Source organism: Clinocottus analis, unplaced genomic scaffold (genome assembly GCF_023055335.1).
Source record: "Clinocottus analis isolate CAN_PGR_092001 unplaced genomic scaffold, fCliAna1.0.p SCAF_21, whole genome shotgun sequence".
In the NCBI taxonomy this organism is placed as follows: domain Eukaryota; kingdom Metazoa; phylum Chordata; class Actinopteri; order Perciformes; family Cottidae; genus Clinocottus; species Clinocottus analis.
Genome location: NW_027175943.1, coordinates 1700458 through 1717957, shown reverse-complemented (window position 1 = coordinate 1717957; position 17500 = coordinate 1700458). Strand labels below are relative to the sequence as shown.

General features: G+C 44.0%; 2 protein-coding genes across 4 annotated transcripts in view; one reads left to right on the top strand and one right to left on the bottom strand.

Moving 5' to 3' along the window:
• Positions 1-3358, bottom strand: part of ccnb3 (cyclin B3) — a 6534-nt gene extending 3176 nt beyond the window's left edge. Inside the window, exons 1-8 of one of the 3 annotated variants that reach the window (XM_068587914.1) lie at positions 3217-3358; positions 2874-2988; positions 2536-2619; positions 969-1084; positions 606-789; positions 424-522; positions 234-326; positions 1-76 (exon numbers count right to left, since the gene is read on the bottom strand). The exon at positions 1-76 is cut by the window's left edge and continues 62 nt beyond it. In XM_068587914.1, coding sequence (XP_068444015.1) covers positions 1-76; positions 234-326; positions 424-522; positions 606-789; positions 969-1084; positions 2536-2619; positions 2874-2921 — 700 coding nt within the window. In that variant the 5' untranslated portion in view covers positions 2922-2988; positions 3217-3358. Of the gene's footprint in view, positions 77-233; positions 327-423; positions 523-605; positions 790-968; positions 1085-2535; positions 2620-2837; positions 2989-3216 lie in introns of all 3 variants that reach the window. The other 2 variants (XM_068587912.1, XM_068587913.1) reach the window with 2 other exon arrangements.
• Positions 3359-16635: 13277 nt separating this feature from the next.
• Positions 16636-17500, top strand: part of tnfsf10l (TNF superfamily member 10, like) — a 52086-nt gene continuing 51221 nt past the window's right edge. The window contains exon 1 of the mRNA XM_068587687.1: positions 16636-16991. Coding sequence (XP_068443788.1) covers positions 16770-16991 — 222 coding nt within the window. The 5' untranslated portion in view covers positions 16636-16769. The remainder of the gene's footprint in view (positions 16992-17500) is intronic.

Below are 17500 nucleotides of genomic sequence, written 5' to 3'. Positions count from 1 at the left end.
CGGGCGTCTTGGCGAGGTAGTGGTCGGCCATCTTCACGGCCAGGTAGAGGGTCTCGTGGTACAGCTCAAAGTTCTCCTGAACACACAGAGTGAGTCAACGTGCTGCTGCCGTCGCCCAACAAGCGCCTGAACGCATCACCGAGCTCCTGATTTTTTTAAAGCCTCTTTAAAAATGGCCGCAGGCGTGGGAACATCTGCACGCAGTTCCCGGGCCGGCCAGCAGGGGCACTCACCTGGATCTCCACCAGCCAGTCGATGAGGATGGCCCTCATCTCCGGGTTCAGGCTGCACTGATCCGACATGTAGTTCCGGAGGACAAACTTCTCCTGCAGGACGACATCATGAGAGAGATGAAAACACAGGAAACGACGACCCTTTGACCTTCTGTACTCACAGCCGTGCGCTGGCGATGGTCGGGCTCACCTCTCGCCGCTTCAGGTAGTCAAAGATGTCCTTGGCGTACTCGGGGCACATGTAACAGTCCTCAGAGTTCTCAGAGTCGATGTCAAACTCCGCTGGGATCTTCAGGAAGAAACGATAATTAACAAACAGCAAAAAAGGCAACGGCGTTCCCAGAACAGCTGCTTCCTGGAGTTCCTCCTCACTTCTTGTTTCTGCAGGTGAGCCGGCACCTCGGCGGCAGCAGGAGGCGCCGCAGCCGCCAGCTCGTCTGCTGGAGCCGCCGTCTGCGCCTCCGCTACCTCCTCTTCCTCCTCTTCCTTCTTTTCATCCTCTTCCTCCTCTTCCTCCCTCTCAGCGAGCGACGCCTCCGAGCTCTCCGACGAAGACCTGCAGAGGAAGAAAAGATGCACATGAAGAAAAGAACATGTGAGAACTGAAGGAGGTGAAGAGAAGGAGGTAAAGAGAAAGGAGGCGAAGGGAAAGGAGGTGAAGAGAAAGGAGGTGAAGAGAAAGGAGGTGAAGAGAAAGGAGGCAAAGTGAAAGGAGGTGAAGCGCGGCTGCGTTACTTTGTCAGGTTGCTGTGGTTCTTCGCAGACAAGGAGGCGGCGCTCGTCTTCTTCGCGTCCTTCTTCTTCGCGTCCTTCTTCTTCCTCCCCGGGAGGCTGATGTGAACCTTGTGAGCCTGCAGAGCGACGGAGGAGAGCGAGAGGTGACAAACAAACAAGGGGCGCTTTAGGGGCGGGGCTACAAGGTGATTGACAGGTGGCTACCAGAGACGTCTCCCCTGCGTTTACACATCAAGTAAAAACCAATGAAAACATGTTTTGGGGACACAGCTGATCCCAATAAGTTGCGTTCTGAGCGCTTTAAAATAATACGGCCGGCTTGTTTCTCCCTCAGACTGCTCGCTGCTCGCATAATCTGTGAAAGATGTTTTAATATATTAAAGACACGCGGGCATAACCAAGTCATCAACGCCCCCCGCGGTGCGCGCAGGACGCTCGCAACGCACCATAAAACACACACGTGCAGGCAAATGTGGACTCAATCTTAAAAGTAATAAAAACAGACTTTTAAAAAGGCGTCTGCAAATATAAATCAGATATTTCTTTCACGTGTGCTGCCGTTTGGTAAACGATTTAAATCAAAGTACGGACGGCAACAGAGACGCTCAGAGAGCGGCAACTATTTGGAGAAACTGGCAACCGATTCTAGACATGTCATTATGTCTATGCATGTATGTATGCATGTATGCATGCATATCTTTGATATTCAGTGAGTTATGAGTTCATAAGTAATAACGACTTGATTGTGCTCTTTGTATTTATACTTTTTTGCCGTGTAGGACTGTGGTTTCCCTCTAAAATGTAATGAATAGTATATTATAAGACAGTAGTCCCACATACTTTAATATAATAACATAAACTCACTTTTAGCCAATTGTGTTCTGAAAATCTGATTTGTGCTTCAGCAGCTTGTGAAATTTATTATTTACTACAATAATTTAGTTATAAAGAACCATGTTTTGTCATATATATTTTAGGGCCTTTGATATATTTTCTTTATAGCAATGTTTTCTCTCTCTTGAGGGGTGTGTGTGTGTGTGTGTGTGTGTGTGTGTGTGTGTGTCTCTGGAGGAGAGACAAGCTGGAGTTGGAGCCACATGAAGGATGAAGGACTTTATTATAAAAAAGGTCCAGGAAATCTCAAATTTTGAAGGAAAAAAAGGGAGGGGGGGTGGGGGGTAGTGTAGTTTTTATGGCCTGTGAGGAGCGGAGCAGCTGCACTCGAGGGTTGGACCCGTGACCGATGACACGGAGGATTTAAAACCCAGCGTGGCTCCAGATGAAGCGCAAAAAACTATTTCAATTGTATCTGAGAAAGCTTTTTTTTCTCCTTTTAGTGGCTCAATAACTCAAACTATGAAAACAGAGTGAGAAGAAGGTTCACATGAACGTGAAGCAGATGTTTCAGCCGCTGCACTGTGGACATTTGGGAGCAAAAAAACCAACGATATCAGGAGGAATTATTACAGATGTGACCCTCACTACCTCCAGTGTGTGTGTGTGTGTGTGTGTGTGTGTGTGTGTGTGTGTGTGTCCATCCTCCACTGGACCCTGAATCCGAGCTTACGTTGGTGATGTCGATGAACGCGGTCCTCTTCTTCGGGGCCCCCTGGGGAGGGGAGGAGGACCGCTTCACCTGGGGCCCTTCCTCCTGCAGACACACAACCAGGAAGTGAGAACACACACAGTATTAAAATAAACAATCACGTGCATGCAGAAATTACATGTTGCATGCATTTTTTTGCAAGTTAATGTTATGCAACTAGGGAGGAACAGACATCTGTGTTTACAGACTCTTCCTCTGCATGAGAGCTGCTTGTTCAAATAACTTTATTAGCATTGTTAACGTATGTTTTTTTGTGTTTTTACCTGGTTCTCGCTGGTGGTTGCATTGAGTTTGGGTACCTTGGTCCCGGCAGTGGAAGCGGGTTTCTTGGTCCTCGTTAGAGGCATGGCTGCTCCTTTTATTCACCGACACACACTCACACACACTCTGCGGCGGCGGCTACACTTTGATCTGCTAAATAAACACATTTAAAAACAATTAATTGTATTTATTTTTTTTAATGGCGGGTCGGTATTAAAATAAATAGGGTGTCGTGTTGCAGTTTGAACAAGTTTTAGATACGAAGATGTAAAAAAATAATTTTAAAAAAAATGACTGTCTCCGTCTGTGCGTTTCCGCATGTGACCTGGTTCGGATTTGTACAATATCGAGCTGAAATCATGTATTTTTGTTTTTCCTTACCGCGTCTCGTAAATCCTGTGGGTTTGTTACGGTTCCAGAAAGAGGAAACACGACATTTATCTGCTTTAATCTGCTGTAAATAGTCCAAAGTCCGCCGCGTTGCTTCGCAGAAAAGAGCTCAAACAAAAAAGCGCTGCAGCTGCGGATCCAAATCTGCTGCGCCGCGCTCCCATTGGCTGGAATTTGAGCCGGTCGGACCAATCAGGTAGCCGCCAGGGATGCCGTTCCCAGGAAGGGGGCGTTGGTTTCACAGCAACGGCTCCGCGCGGAGCAACTCTTAATCACTTAAAAGCGGTAAAAGAATATACATACATAGCTGATTATACACAACAATGTTACGTATATTTGTATTTTGTTTCGTTTTGTGATTGAGAAAGTTATGCAGTATCCATTAAAAATATAGTTTCCCGCATAACCCCCGCCCACCTATATCGCTCCCTCGGACGTAAATCGAACACACCTTAGAAGGAGGATGTTCGTGATTTTCAAACGTCCTCGCGGCACATGGCGGTTTAAACGGTAGTTATTATATTGACATTTTCCTCACGACGGATGCTCTGATGGTGATTATTTCAGGACAGACACGTGGAATATATTAAGTGTATTTTTGGACATGGTCATACATATTTTTTAACACTTCAAAATAAATATATTTATGCATATTTTTAATGTATTTCAGTCAAATTGAAAATAATAACACGGTCAAAATAGACTTACATTCAATCAAACGATACAAGTTATTAATGCAAATAAATGTTCATCATCTGCAAAGTTATTGAAACTATGGATTCAAGGTTTTTATACGTCCTGGAACAGAAAATGTGCTGTTTTATATCTTAAATGACAGTATATTGATCAAAGACATGTGCACATTCCTTCTCTTGATGACAACCAAGAAAGCTCTGACAAAAATGACACCTACATATTTTTTAAATATATTTTATGCTTGTGTAACGCAGGTCTGGCATGCAATGATTTCCCACCAGGCCGTAATTCACATCTGAAATAACCCATAAAATAAATTTTAACTCATCGAGCTCGCTGACACAGAGATAAGTATTTCCTGAAACGGCACGCTGGGACCCAACAACAGAGTTACCGAGACAACCGTTTGGATAATAGAGGCTCATTACATCCCATTTGAGAGCGTTGAGGATGGAGGTCGGGGGGATGCTGGCAGGCCAACATCATCCAGCTGCTCGCAGTTTTTGGGAGACAAACTTGTCTCTGAATCCTGTCTGAAATCTGGAATAGAGCCCGTAAAGTATGTTTCAGTCTCAATAGGAAAGCAGATAAATCACTCAAGTTAATTTAATGTTCTCTTCCAATTTTGTATAAAAGCACTATTAATGCCATAAAAGAGGTATGTCATTAATAATGCAGCCATTAAAAATGCACGCCACGTCTCATTAAACTCCCGAAACAAAACATCCCTTGGTTATTGCTTCACGCAGTGCAATCTGCCTTTTTTTTATTACATCTCCACCCATCCAAGACAGAAATGCCTTCAGTTTGCATGCAGATAAATCAGGGATAGCTTCACAATTACTGGAGTTTAGCTGAAGCTGCGAAAGGAAATCTTTGTTGTGCAGAATCATAACCACTTATTGCCACGTATGTTGTTTACATACATGGAATTTGTCTGGGTGTTGCATAACACGTACACAATAAACACTGCGCAAGAACACGGTCATATTACGTTTACAATCGAAAAGAAAAGTGCGTCAAACTGGAGGAGAAAGCACAAAAGCGCTGAGGCGTTGGTCCGGGTCTGTGTTGCTTCATCTCCCTCCTCTTCCTCTCCCTCGTGACCCGCCTCTTCATCACCTTGACATTGTGAACAGAAGAAAATATTCTGATTAATTTAATGTTATCTTCATTGAAATTCAGTACTTTTCTTTGAAAAATAAGGACATTTCTACGTGAACACAAACCTTTGACCGGTAGTGTACGTGCATTCGCTTTTATGTTGTCAGTGCAAATAACGCTCACACACAAACACACACACAGGAAGTGGGTGAGCTCGTCTGTCAAACGCGTTTCCTTATAAACTCATTTGCACCGGCGACGCCAAACAGAGAAGCGCCGTTATCGTCTGGTAAGTCTGACTGCTTTTCAGCGTACGCCGCTTCATGTATGTTCAGATATGTTGTGGTACAATTACGTAACTTTTCAGCTTTAATCTTCATCCAGTTGGCCTTTGAGATGCAATTCTGCCTCTTCCAGGTGAAGTACATCACAGAGATGCCCCCTTTCTTCTGCCATGCCAAATAATCCTTAATTGTTTTTATGGAAAGCAAGTTTATTTGACTATAAGTCAGTCAGGAATCCTTTAAATGTTCTGTTTTTTATCTACTCATGTAGCGCTAAATCTCTAGTCTTACGAAGGATGACTTGAAATATTGTAAACAAAAGATAATACAGTGTAAAGACAAATTTATGAGCACAAATTTATTCTGAATCTCTTTTTGGATTTGATTAGAAACACTAAATGACTTGAAGAAGGTCAAGAAGTCTGAGTTTCATGGCCCCGATTGGCCTTTGTGCAGGTTTTTTGTTTTTTGTTAGTGGAAACTGCAAGCTGCGTTACTAAATACCATCATAATCAGCAGACTTTGTTTGAACAAGGTTTTACAAGAAAACACAGGAATAAAGTAGCATCCTCATTTGATGAAACATCAGGATGGTCCAAGTCCCACTGCGTGCCAGCAGAAAACATTCTTCGTTTAATTCGTAATTTGTTCCACATCTGCGCTTCATTCGTGTCCTCTCCTTGAACTAGGGCTGTGGTCTAATGACGGGATGATATTGTGACGTGTTCCAGCGTTGTATGAAGTTGCGTAAAAAAGTTCCCCAGAAAGTCAAGCTGCATGAGAGGCTTCGCTTTGAAGATGTCAAATCATCCTGGGTTTGGCTGAAATGTAACTTTATTGAATTAAATTGAGGTCATTTTGATCCCAAGATGGCCACAGAATGCTCAACCTGAAACCCTTTTCCAGTAATACGATGTCGGACAGTAGAGAAGAGCAGGATGAGGAAGTTGTTGAGGTGTTAAATTCAGTTTCACATTCGTTTCTCAGTCAGAAAACCCAAAATACAACCTTCACTCCGTAGCAGGGGATATAAAGTCACGCTAGCAAGGTGAGGTTAAAATAAAAAGGTTCTCGCAGAAGTTCAGTATCAATCGTTGTCGGTGCACAGGTGCAGAGGCCGTCGCAGATAAACAACATAACACACAATTCATGTAACATTTGTTTTGCTCCTTTTATGTTTGTTCTCGACTTAAAGAGACGATTATCAAACGCAGCTGCCGATGCGAACCGAGTTTAGAGAAGACGTCAGGTTGCACGCCGAGGACGCCGAGTACTTCCTGCTAGTCACATTCTGGCTGGCGGACAGCTCATATGGTGACAGGCTGTGGTCGAGGCCTCAATCCTCCTTCATCGGAGGCTTCGAAGGGGACTTTCTGTTCAGTGACTGTGTTCCTCCCCCGTTTACATCAGTCCTGATCAGTCCATTTTTTGACATTCCTTCAATCTGATTAATTTCGTATCTAATCTGAAACTGGCGGAGACTGTCAGGATCTTTAAGACTAAAGCAATGTTTGTGTAATATTTGATCTCTTTGATTGAGGCGTTTTCTCAGCTAGTCAACTCAAAATAATCCTGATCAGATCCTGTTTGTCTTCTGTTATATTAGGCTCCACGTTGCTCGGCCTTTACGTGCTTTATTGTTTCTCACCTGGAATCCTGCAAAGCACTTAACGCTGGCATCGTTCTCCTCCAGTCAAATTATATTGTACAAGCCAACATAATGTAATACAAGCCAGTTGTGTTCCGTATTGATTAAAAAAAAATGGACTGATCCCTTTTAAAGCTTTAAATTGCTCCAAAATACATCAAGACTTTATGCGCCGTGGCGTTCCCTTAGAACTGCCTTTGCTATTAAAAGCCTCCAGACTGCCCATTAAAATCAGACATCATTAGTATCATTTATATAATCCAGAGTCAATATGCTGCTGGGTTTTTATCGTCTTCTCTGGCCAATGTATTTATTTTCTAATTCTATTCTCCCATAATTTTATTCCCTTGACCCGTTGTTGTTTCTTTTGTACTCTTTGGTTGTTGTTTTGCTGTTTTTCTGGAAACATTTCTAACCTTGTTAAACAAGTGCTATAAACTTTCTTTTTTATATAAAAGGGAAATGCTGTACCAATTAGAGAGACTATTTAAAACCTGCCTGGCTTTAACTAAACACCTGGCAATGCAATACTCTAATAAAAATATAATTCAAAATACTAAACTAAATACAGGGGCAACGCAACGGTTCAAACCATCTCTGGACTCTCCTGTGTGCCTTGTACCGGCCTTCAACATATACCTCCTGCCAAACGGATGGAGGGTCCAGGAAAGGCAGTATTTCCTGTTGCTTTTACTAAGAGTATTGCATTTGTCCTCACAGGGTCCAATGCCGGCAGTGAGCGCTGATCAAACGGTGGAAGGGCCCAATCCTCAAGGCCTCAAAAGGAGCCACCTCAACACCGGGGTTCTTGAGGAGTTTGCCCAAAATATGTCCGAGAACATAATCCAGTCATTTCAAAGGCAAATGGAGCCGCTGGCACCCGAGTGGGACTGCCGGGCGTCCAGATTGAATCAGAACCGGGAGATGTTAGCCGAAGAGTTCGCCTCCGCAGTCATTGAGGTCGCTCTGAGGGAAGTGTTTGGCGGTCTAAACTTGGCGGATCATCATCTTGAGGGTTCGGCCGTGGTGGAGATGGACGGTATGGACAGCGAAAGGTCCACAGAGATGAATCCAGGCAAAGAAATCCAGACCTCCAAAGACACCTGGCACTGTCACCCGGCTCTGTCCCAGCCAGGGCTCACCGGCGGCGGATCCCTCGACTACCCCGACGCCCCTCCGACCACGCCACTCCTCCCCGAGCTCGAGAGGAGCCGACACAGTTTCTCCAGGATGCTGAAAGGAGGCCTGGCGAAGGTTTACTCGCCTTTGACGCCTCCGCCGACCCCAAATGACGGAAACGACAAAGACCACGGGGCCGGCAGCGACCCTCAGGTGGAGCTGATGGAGCATCTGATGCACTCGCTCTTAGCGGACGATTCGTCAAGGGACTGTTTTGAAGAAGGATCTCGCCACGGAGCCAAGATGGCGGCTTTCGCGGAGGCTCTTTCGCGCAACATCGTCGACTCGGTCTTGAGCGATAAAAACGGAAGACAGACGGCCGAGGACAGCGATCTTCATCTACTGGCCCACCAACTGGCCGGAGCCATCATCACCTCCTCTCTCGATGAAGCCAAAACGCTCGTCAAGCGTCTTACTGAGATTTCACCAGATCGTGTTTATGACGACTGGCTTTAAAAATATTGACATCCACAAACACGTCACCTCCAGTCGGCACTGACAGACATTGAAATGTGGTTTACTGCAGCAATCTTGTTACGTTTAACTTCTCAATAAAAGTCTGGTGAAATCTCATCCAGATGAAGAGGAGTTTGATTGTGAAATATTAATTTTTATTGCAAAATACAAACAGAGAAAAATAAAAGAAAATGTGGCACTTTTAATAACATGTTTTTGTGCTAGCTGTTTATTCTTGAAGCTGGAGATCATAGTCCAAGATGGATCAAAAGTACTTTGGCAGTAAAACTCAACTCAAATTCCACTTGGATACAATTTTGACTGAGATCCAACTGCAATAGCAGCAGATGTCCTGTAGATGGCGATACAGGAGCAGTGTCTTATATGTGAGGATAACCATGCCATAAACATTCATGCCAGTTTGGTGACACTTTATTTATCGATTGTGCGTTGTAGATGACTTGTAATGTGTCTCTTGATTTGTCTTTATTAACCGACGCCTGTATTGTCAATTCCAAGAATAAAGACTCTGTTTTTGGTCATTTGTTGCTCTTGTTTTTTTCCATCACTAACTGACATCTAACACTGTCACATTTGTTGTTTTTTCCCATTGAGATATCTCTTCTGAACACAACAAGATGGAATTGCATTGCATTGAATTGAATACGACCACAAGCAAATAAAGCCCTACAACGCTTGATAATCGGGTGCGGCACCTGGAAGTTACTCGGTTATTTCCCCCGTTTAATCGTCCTTGAAATCTTTATAGATTCAGTGATTCATTTCCCTGCAGGCATTCAGGAGGAAAAAAACACATTTTAAAACTCACTTACTCATTGATTTCAGATCCAGGAGAGGAGGCAGCCATGGTGCGCCACAGGGATGTGATCCTGCAGGAGGCATGAAAAAACTTTTAAATAAAAAATGTTCACCTTTCCTTACGTTTCTTCTATTACATTAAGTTTGCCGCTGACATACGAGTCAATAAATGCCAAATTCAATAAAAATGTTAACCTGGAACAAACGTTTTTTATTGTTTCTTAGTCATCCGTGAATGCAAACAAACTTTTTTAGTTTGAAGGAAATGGCTAATGTTTGCATGTGTGCGTTAAATACAAACACAAAAGCAGTTTTCTCTCCAGCACAGATGGGACGAGTGGGAGTGAAAACAAAGTCAGCTGGTGCACGCTCATCACCGACGTTCACGGCTCTGTTGGGACTGAGATGGAGACGTCTTCCTGACTCTGACGATGCCGTCAGCCTCAGCTGTTTTTGTGCTAATTAACCTGCTAATGAACATGCTAACACGCTGAGCGTCACTTCGAATGCTGCGAGGCGGTGACAATACGATCCAGGAAGTTGCGTGAAGAGCTGTGAGAGTTGGAGGGCTTCTTGAACACCGCGCTGCGGTTTCTATTTCTCAGGAACCGGATCTTTAGAAGGCTAACGTCAAACGTTAGCATCGCGCTGTGTCCCTCGACGAAAAGCCACTTGGCATTTTTTTCCTTTGGATTGTTGCACATAATAAGCTCCGTGGCGAACACACGTTTACGACATTTATACGTTTCGTCCAGCAACATATTTCTTTCCACAAATCACCAGAAGTAACAAGCTAACGTTCTCAGAACAAGCTAACGGCTCGGTTATATGAGCGCTCCGGCTCATTTAGCCACTCGTTTGAAACCGTCTTTTTTATTTCCCTCAAGCGAACGAAACTTAAACAAAAGTACAAAATACCTGAAACTTGTTTTAAGCAAAGTATTTGTTTCAAGGGTCTTAACTAAAAGAACTTGTCGACGAGGCAACCGTCAAGAAATAACTCATTCCTTGATTTGTTTGGGAGTTATTCCTGCAGCTAAAAAATCTTTTGTTGCCAACAATTGCGAGCCAAAATGTGGCATTCCTGTTAAAAAAGTGTGTTGCTGCACCACTGGACTGGTCTCATGAAGAGGTCCAAGTTGGTCTGAGCCCGGCTCGGCAGGACGAACACATTAAACATAACCTAAAAATAGCTAAATCTAAAGATTTTTGAGACTTAAATACCACAAATTCATGCAAACGGAGCACTACACATGTTGACCAGTCAGCAGTGTGTGTGTGTGTGTGTGTGTGTGTGTGTGTGTGTGTGTGTGTGTGTGTGTGTGTGTGTGTGTGTCAGAGTCCCTTGGCTCAGATACATAATATGTCATGGAATGCTGAGTCTGAACTTTTAACTCCCACCGCTGATCACCATTATGTTTCCCCACCACGGGACGCTGACCGACCTGACACATGTGTACACACACACACACACACACACACACAAGTTGCAGGGCTTGGTGGACAGCTGTGGCGTCAGAGGACACACACACACACACATCTGGAGAAATGCTTGTTGTGTTGTCAGGTGGTTGGCTGCCAGAGGGAGAGAGGGAGACCGAGAGCGGAGGCGTGATGACACACAGAGGATGTACAGCAGGGGGGATTCTATGTACTATAATGGGAACGAAATGTCAAAGGTATACTTCATCTCTTTGTCTGTAAAAACCCACTTAAGTTAAACATATTCACCCGTTACACAAGTGAAAACAGTGCGTGTCCAACAGATTTAAAGAGGATATTTAAGCAAACTCCATACATCACCATAATAAGCATGTGTCATGGAGGACTTTAAAGGGTAACATTAGTATGTTTCAACCTGGAAACCATTTTCCCAAGTTTTTGTGTCGAAATGACTAATGGAGACAAGAATTTTTGAAATTGCTCCAGTATTGAAGGAGACGGCAGCCAATGGCCTGGCTGCAATGTGCTGATATCGGGCAACTCCTCTCCGTTAATGTGCGTTCATAAAACATCTTGTTTCCACCACTTGGATTGTTATAACAGGTTTCCCCTCATGCGTCAGTACCATTTTGAAGCACCCTGTGGCATTTCCCAGTTTAAAATATAAACTATTAAGCTGCAACAGTTGTCTAGTTTCATATTTAAAAGACACGTCGCAGCATTAGCACAAACCTGATACACCTCGAATTGTGACTCTTTTTTATCTCTGTTTTTGGTCTCCACCAACTCCAAAGCAAAACATATCTTGCTAGCTCGCCGTTAAATGCTATGTTTACTAGCTCGTCGCTAACTTTGTCTGCCTGTGGTTTGATGCTGAGCTGGGTGTCCGTAGTGACATTCACAGAAAAGGTAATCTCTGGGAAGTGAGATCCAAAAACACAGATGCAATACTGCTCGTCGCCAACGAGAACGAAACAGAGCGCTTCGAGGTTTAAACATTTTAGAAATCTTGCCTGTAACCCCAGGACCTTCTCTCAACTTGAGCAAAGTGTTTCACCAACAGTTGTTCAACAGCAGCTTCCGGTTTTAGAGTGTAAAGGGAGTCAGTGCCAGAAAAGACTCATGCGTGGTTTGCCTCAAGTTTCCTACACAATAGAATCGCCAGATAAACTGACAAACACAAGTCTGGAAGTCATCCGTGACCCGTGTCTCATACTTATTTTCAGTGTAGGTGGTTACAAGAGCTGCTGAGTGCACCTTTGGGTCTTTTCTATGAGGGAATCGTTGGCAACCGGCTCCAAATTCATAAATCTGAGCGAGGTGGGATCAGCAAACCTGCAGAGTCGAGAATGCAGCCTCACCCTTCTTCTTTAGCTAATAGTTAACATGCTCACAATGACAAGGTTTAACTTTTTCACCCTCTTCAGCCTGGCCTTACAAGAGCATATAAGTCCATTGGACATGTTTATAACACAATTCAATCATACATATTAACATAAACCCTTGAAGTACTCAAATGTGAGTCGAGAGAGCTCCCCATGTTGTAAAAACATACGTCTTCATATCCCTAGACGGATGCCACACATGACTGGCGCACCTTTCTGGAAAGCTTACAACCTACGGAATCCGCCAATTGCGCCAAAACCACTGTGAGACAAAGATATCAAGCACATTGCATTTTTTTTCCAGCCCAAAAAAAAAAAAAAACTCAATTATGGACGAAGTGATACTTGCTTGGTATGTAGTGGTGCATCTGTCGTGAACCAGAGGCGTCCAAGGTCCAGGAAGAAAGTTAGGGCATTTTTGCTTTCAGCGGACCGAAACCTACGGTACACGAAATCTAAATTCATTGCTAGAAATATTTAACTTTGCAGAGACACTGTTAGCATGCAGTGCTATTACATAGTTTGATGATGTGCATCCTTAAAAAGAGAAAATACTTTCTGGAAGTTTTCTTTCTTTTTTTCTTTGATGTGTTCTATGATCAACCAATAAACCATGAACACATACACCGCCAGATGAACCTCTTGACTGGTCTCACAGGTGTTTTCTGTATGTTCTACCTTTTGAAATCATTCAAATAGCCCTTGTGGTTGAGGATATATTCTGTATTTATTATAAGTATGCAAACCTTTCGGAATTTCTGAGAGAAATGGCCGGGGCTCAACTGGGGTTAAAGAAGTATTTCTGGAAAGACTTTCAGAGCCGAAGTACATCAAAGATGGCCAAAATCTGATACGCCTTATCTCTGTTGCAGTCTTTCCTGCATTAGAATCCCTTATCCACCCATAACATATATATCCGAGTCATATTTTTACAATTAGAGTTGAAAACATTTTTCATTGGAATCCATTGTGAGCGGCTGCAGACTTGGTTTCACAAAGATTTGAGCTGGAATGCCACACCGAAGCCTTCTGGCTTCGGCATCTTTGTTTCGGAGATCTTTTCCAGGGATGTTGTCTGTGCTGAACCTTTTTAACAAAAATAATTTGTATTTTACTCTCTGGGATAATTGTCCATGCGTGCATTCGGCTTGAGGCATCAGCTTGAGTATCGTGGTCCTGCGAACTTTGTTAGAAATGTGTCTGTTTAAGACCTTGAGGTGTTGAAATATCATCCACACTAAGACCTTGGACAGTTTTTGCCCTGAAGGACTCTACTTCAAACCTCCAATGATGTCCAACCCATCATAACAACCGTTCACGGAAAGTATTCGGTTGTCTTTTTTCATCTGCCATGGATTTAGCCATCTGTTTTTTGATATTTATTTCATTCAAAATTGTATTCAGTCTCACCTGCAGACCACGGCGTCTCCCCACCTGGCAAATGAGATCTGTACTGGGCAAGTCAAGTCCCAGTCAGGGGAACAGATGGCTTTAATATGTGTTGCAGGCCCACGGCTGATTCCACTTGACATATTTGTCTGGGCTTCGCCGGCTTTAGTGGATGAGAAACATGTCACTCATTCTCAAAAAGTTCGACGTTGAACTCGTACTCTCTTTTCTCAAAAGTCTCACTCTGGACTTGGCTTCAACCCCCTTTGGAAAAAGGTCTGATCCGTGGAAAGAGCCTGCCGGTCCGTGATCGGCTCATCTGCCTCCCGTCCTCGATAAACATCTGACTCCCGGGCCTCACACGCCGAGCGCTGTCCAGCTGTTTGTGGTGATGTAAAGGAAACAAATGGGAGGCTTTTGTTTAGACCAGTGGTTCCCAATGCGGGTGCCTTGAGGACGAGCGAAGGGTGCCACGAGATTGATCATGTGATTAGAGGTTACGTTGTCTTTAAACTGAGCTAAAGTCAGACCGCTTGGTTCACTTGCTTTGAGCCGCTCGTGAAAAGACAGATATCCGCTGCGGTGTTGCTTGTGCGCTGACATCATTAGACATCATTAGCATGTGTGATGTCTCTCTGATCTCTGGTTGACGTTAAAAACACGCACACAGCCTGGTCTCACTTCCAGAATGTAAAATACCAACGCGTTGGCACAGTGGAGGCTTGAGCGCCGGTATGACACGCCAGACCTCCAACCAACGATGTTCAAGTCTGTCAGCTCGTCTGCGTCTGAGAGGCTGTGAGTGACGGACAAGAGGGAGGGAAGTCCTCTCAGAGCTTAGTGTTTCATGAAAACCTTTTTATTTTTGTTTGTGTGTCCTTGTACACCTTACATGCATAACCCTGATGTGTCGATGGACAAAGTGCAAAACCTCGTAACTGCAAAATGAAGTGGGGAAAAAAATATTGGTATTTTGTATTCTTTGTAATTACATTTTGTTATTTATTTTTTGTATTTTCTGTAATTTTTTGTAATTTTTATTTTTTTGTAATTTTTGGTATGTGTTTGTAATTTTTAGATTTTTTTGTAACTTTTGTAATTTTCATTTAATTTTTGTAAATTTTTATAATTTTCATTTTATTTTTGTAATTTTGTTATTTTTTTGTATTTCTTTGTAATTTCTTGTATTTTTTGTAATTTTTTGTATTTTTTGTAATTTTTGGTATGTGTTTGTAATTTTTAGATTTTTTTGTAACTTTTGTAATTTTCATTTCATTTTTGTAAATTTTTATAATTTTCATTTTATTTTTGTAATTTTGTTATTTTTTGTATTTCTTTGTAATTTCTTGTATTTTTTGTAATTTTTTGTATTTTTTTGTGATTGATTTTATTCATTTAAAAAGTTTTTGTCAAATATTTAATATTTAGTTTTATGTATTGGGTCCATCTGACTCGAAGTCACCTGCCATGTGTCAGCCCCGTGACGTCACAGCTGCCTTGAGACAGACCAACAACAACAACCTTCCTTTGAAGGAGCGACACAGTCTGGGAACACATCCTGACTCACTGGCCTGCTGCTGCTGTTGAGGCGGACGGAGGCTTTGCATGCAGCAATGTGTGTCTGCAGCAATGAAAGCTCGACGTCGTCATCTCCCCATGAGGTCTCTGCTCTTCCAGCAGTGAAGTCTGCGGCCTGTGTGCAGCTCTGTGACGCTCTGCGTGAAGTCAACACCAGAAACACATCAGCTGCACTTGTTTCACGGAGACGATCCGGAGGACAAACACTAAATACTCTGCAGCACCGCGACGCTGAGCAACATGAAATAGACCACAAGCTCTGCGGAGAGCAGCTCCGAGAAGAAAGGAGGGAAGTGGAACTCTACTATTACAAAGAGGAAGACACACACACACACACACACACACACACATCAAAAGCAGTGTGAGGTCAGTGCATTAAAGGTGAGGCGCAAGAAACACAGTCAAACTTTTAATTAAATAAAGAACTCTTATTTTGAAAAATTCAACTCTTGGTTTGTTGAAATGTAATTGTAACGTTGTGTTGATGTTCAATACTAGTGTGTACTCATTTGTTTCATGCTTTTGGCAACATTGTTTCAATGCTTTCATGCCAACAACGCTACATTTTACTACATTTAATTACATTTTGCTCATTTAGGCCTCAAAAAAAAAAAAAGTCATAATTTGTATCTCATAATTTCAACTTTGTCTCATAATTATGACCTTTTTGTGGCGGACATGGGCTTCCGTAGTTTTGCTTAAAAAAAATGTTCTCTCCCGCCTGCAACAACACTTGTATAAGTTATATTTGCTCTCTTTCTTTCTTTCTCCCCCTCTTAACCATCCTGGCAGTCGGAGCAGCGCCCTCTGGCGGCGCGTCCTGGAACTGAGACTCAACCTGTGAAGAGAACAACAGACATCATGACATAATGTGTGATGACGAGTTCAACCTTTAGCAGAGTCTGCTCCCTCTGCACCAACACGCTCTGACACAAGGAAACACATCAAGAAATATGTATTTAGCTTTTTTAAGAGAAAAAAAACTTGTTAGAGATCAGCTGCAAAATGTTTTTTTAGTCATTTCCATTGGAACAAAAAAAAAGACAAAAAACTGAGAGTAATGTACCTTTAAATGATCTTTCTGCTGCTGAACGTTGAAACTGAAAGTGTGTGTGTGTGTGTGTGTGTGTGTGTGTGTGTGTGTGTGTGTGTGTGTGTGTGTGTGTGTGTGTGTGTGTGTGTGTGTGAGGGAGGGAGCGCTCCAGGGTGATGAAGAGGTTAAGCCAGCCCCCTCTCTGCTGCGCGCTGCTCGGTCGCAGCCCATCAGTCCTCCGCTGCCTCCCTCAGCAGCTCCAAGCCCACTTCACGCAGCAGCTGAGGACAGATCCCAACTTCTTACACTTCCTCCAGCTCGTCTCTCCCTCCCTCTCTCTCTCTCTCTCTCTCTCTCTCTCCCCTCCCCCTTTCCCCCCATCGCTCCCCACGAGAAGACCCCATCGTCGGCTCCAGCGGGCGCATGGAGCTCGAGCTCTGCTCCGCGTTGTTGTTTTTTGTAGTTTTGTGGGAGTTTTTGTAGTTTTGTTTTTGGTGTCGTTGTGGTCTGCTCATGCGTCCGGGAATGCCATGGCCACTCCGAGCGCACAGCAGCAGCACCAGGATTACTTCAGATCGGTGAGCAGCGAGTCCACCACCTACATGATGGTCCCGGCCGGCGGGCCGAGCGGGACGAGGCGCCGCGAGGCGCCGTCCAGGATGTGGGTGGCCATGGTGGTGATCGTGGTGGTGGTGCTGCAGATCGCGTCCACCACGGGGCTCTTCCTCTACCTGAACATGTCCATCTCGCAGGTAAAGGAGCGGCGGCGGGGCGGCCATGTGCCGTGTGTGTGTGTGTGTGTGTGTGTGTGTGTGTGTGTGAGATCCTGCAGGAAAACAAAAGAAAAAGGGAGTTTTTTTAAAAAGCGCTTTTTTACGCACTGATTTAGCGAAGTGATCAATTTACTTTGAAATGTGATCGAAGTGTGTTGGCAACAAGTTTTGTGTGTGTGCGTGTGTGTGTGTGTGTGTGTCCTCCCAGCTCTCTGCTCCCTGCCTGGGTCTGTGAAAACAATGCCATCCGGAATGTTGTAGCCGTGAGGCGGGGAGGGAAGGGGCCGCGTGTCCGCCCGCGATGATCCAACTGAAGCAGCCCGTAAACTGCGCGCCTCCACGTTGGAGACACGTTGGAGCCATTTGGTGTCAGAGAGGCAGAGTAGACCGGCTGCTGCCTTTAGGAGGGGGGTGCAGATGTTGTGAGTGAAGACGTGAACTATGCGGGTCAGCGTGGAGGTGGGATAAGACCCCATGAGGGTCAACTG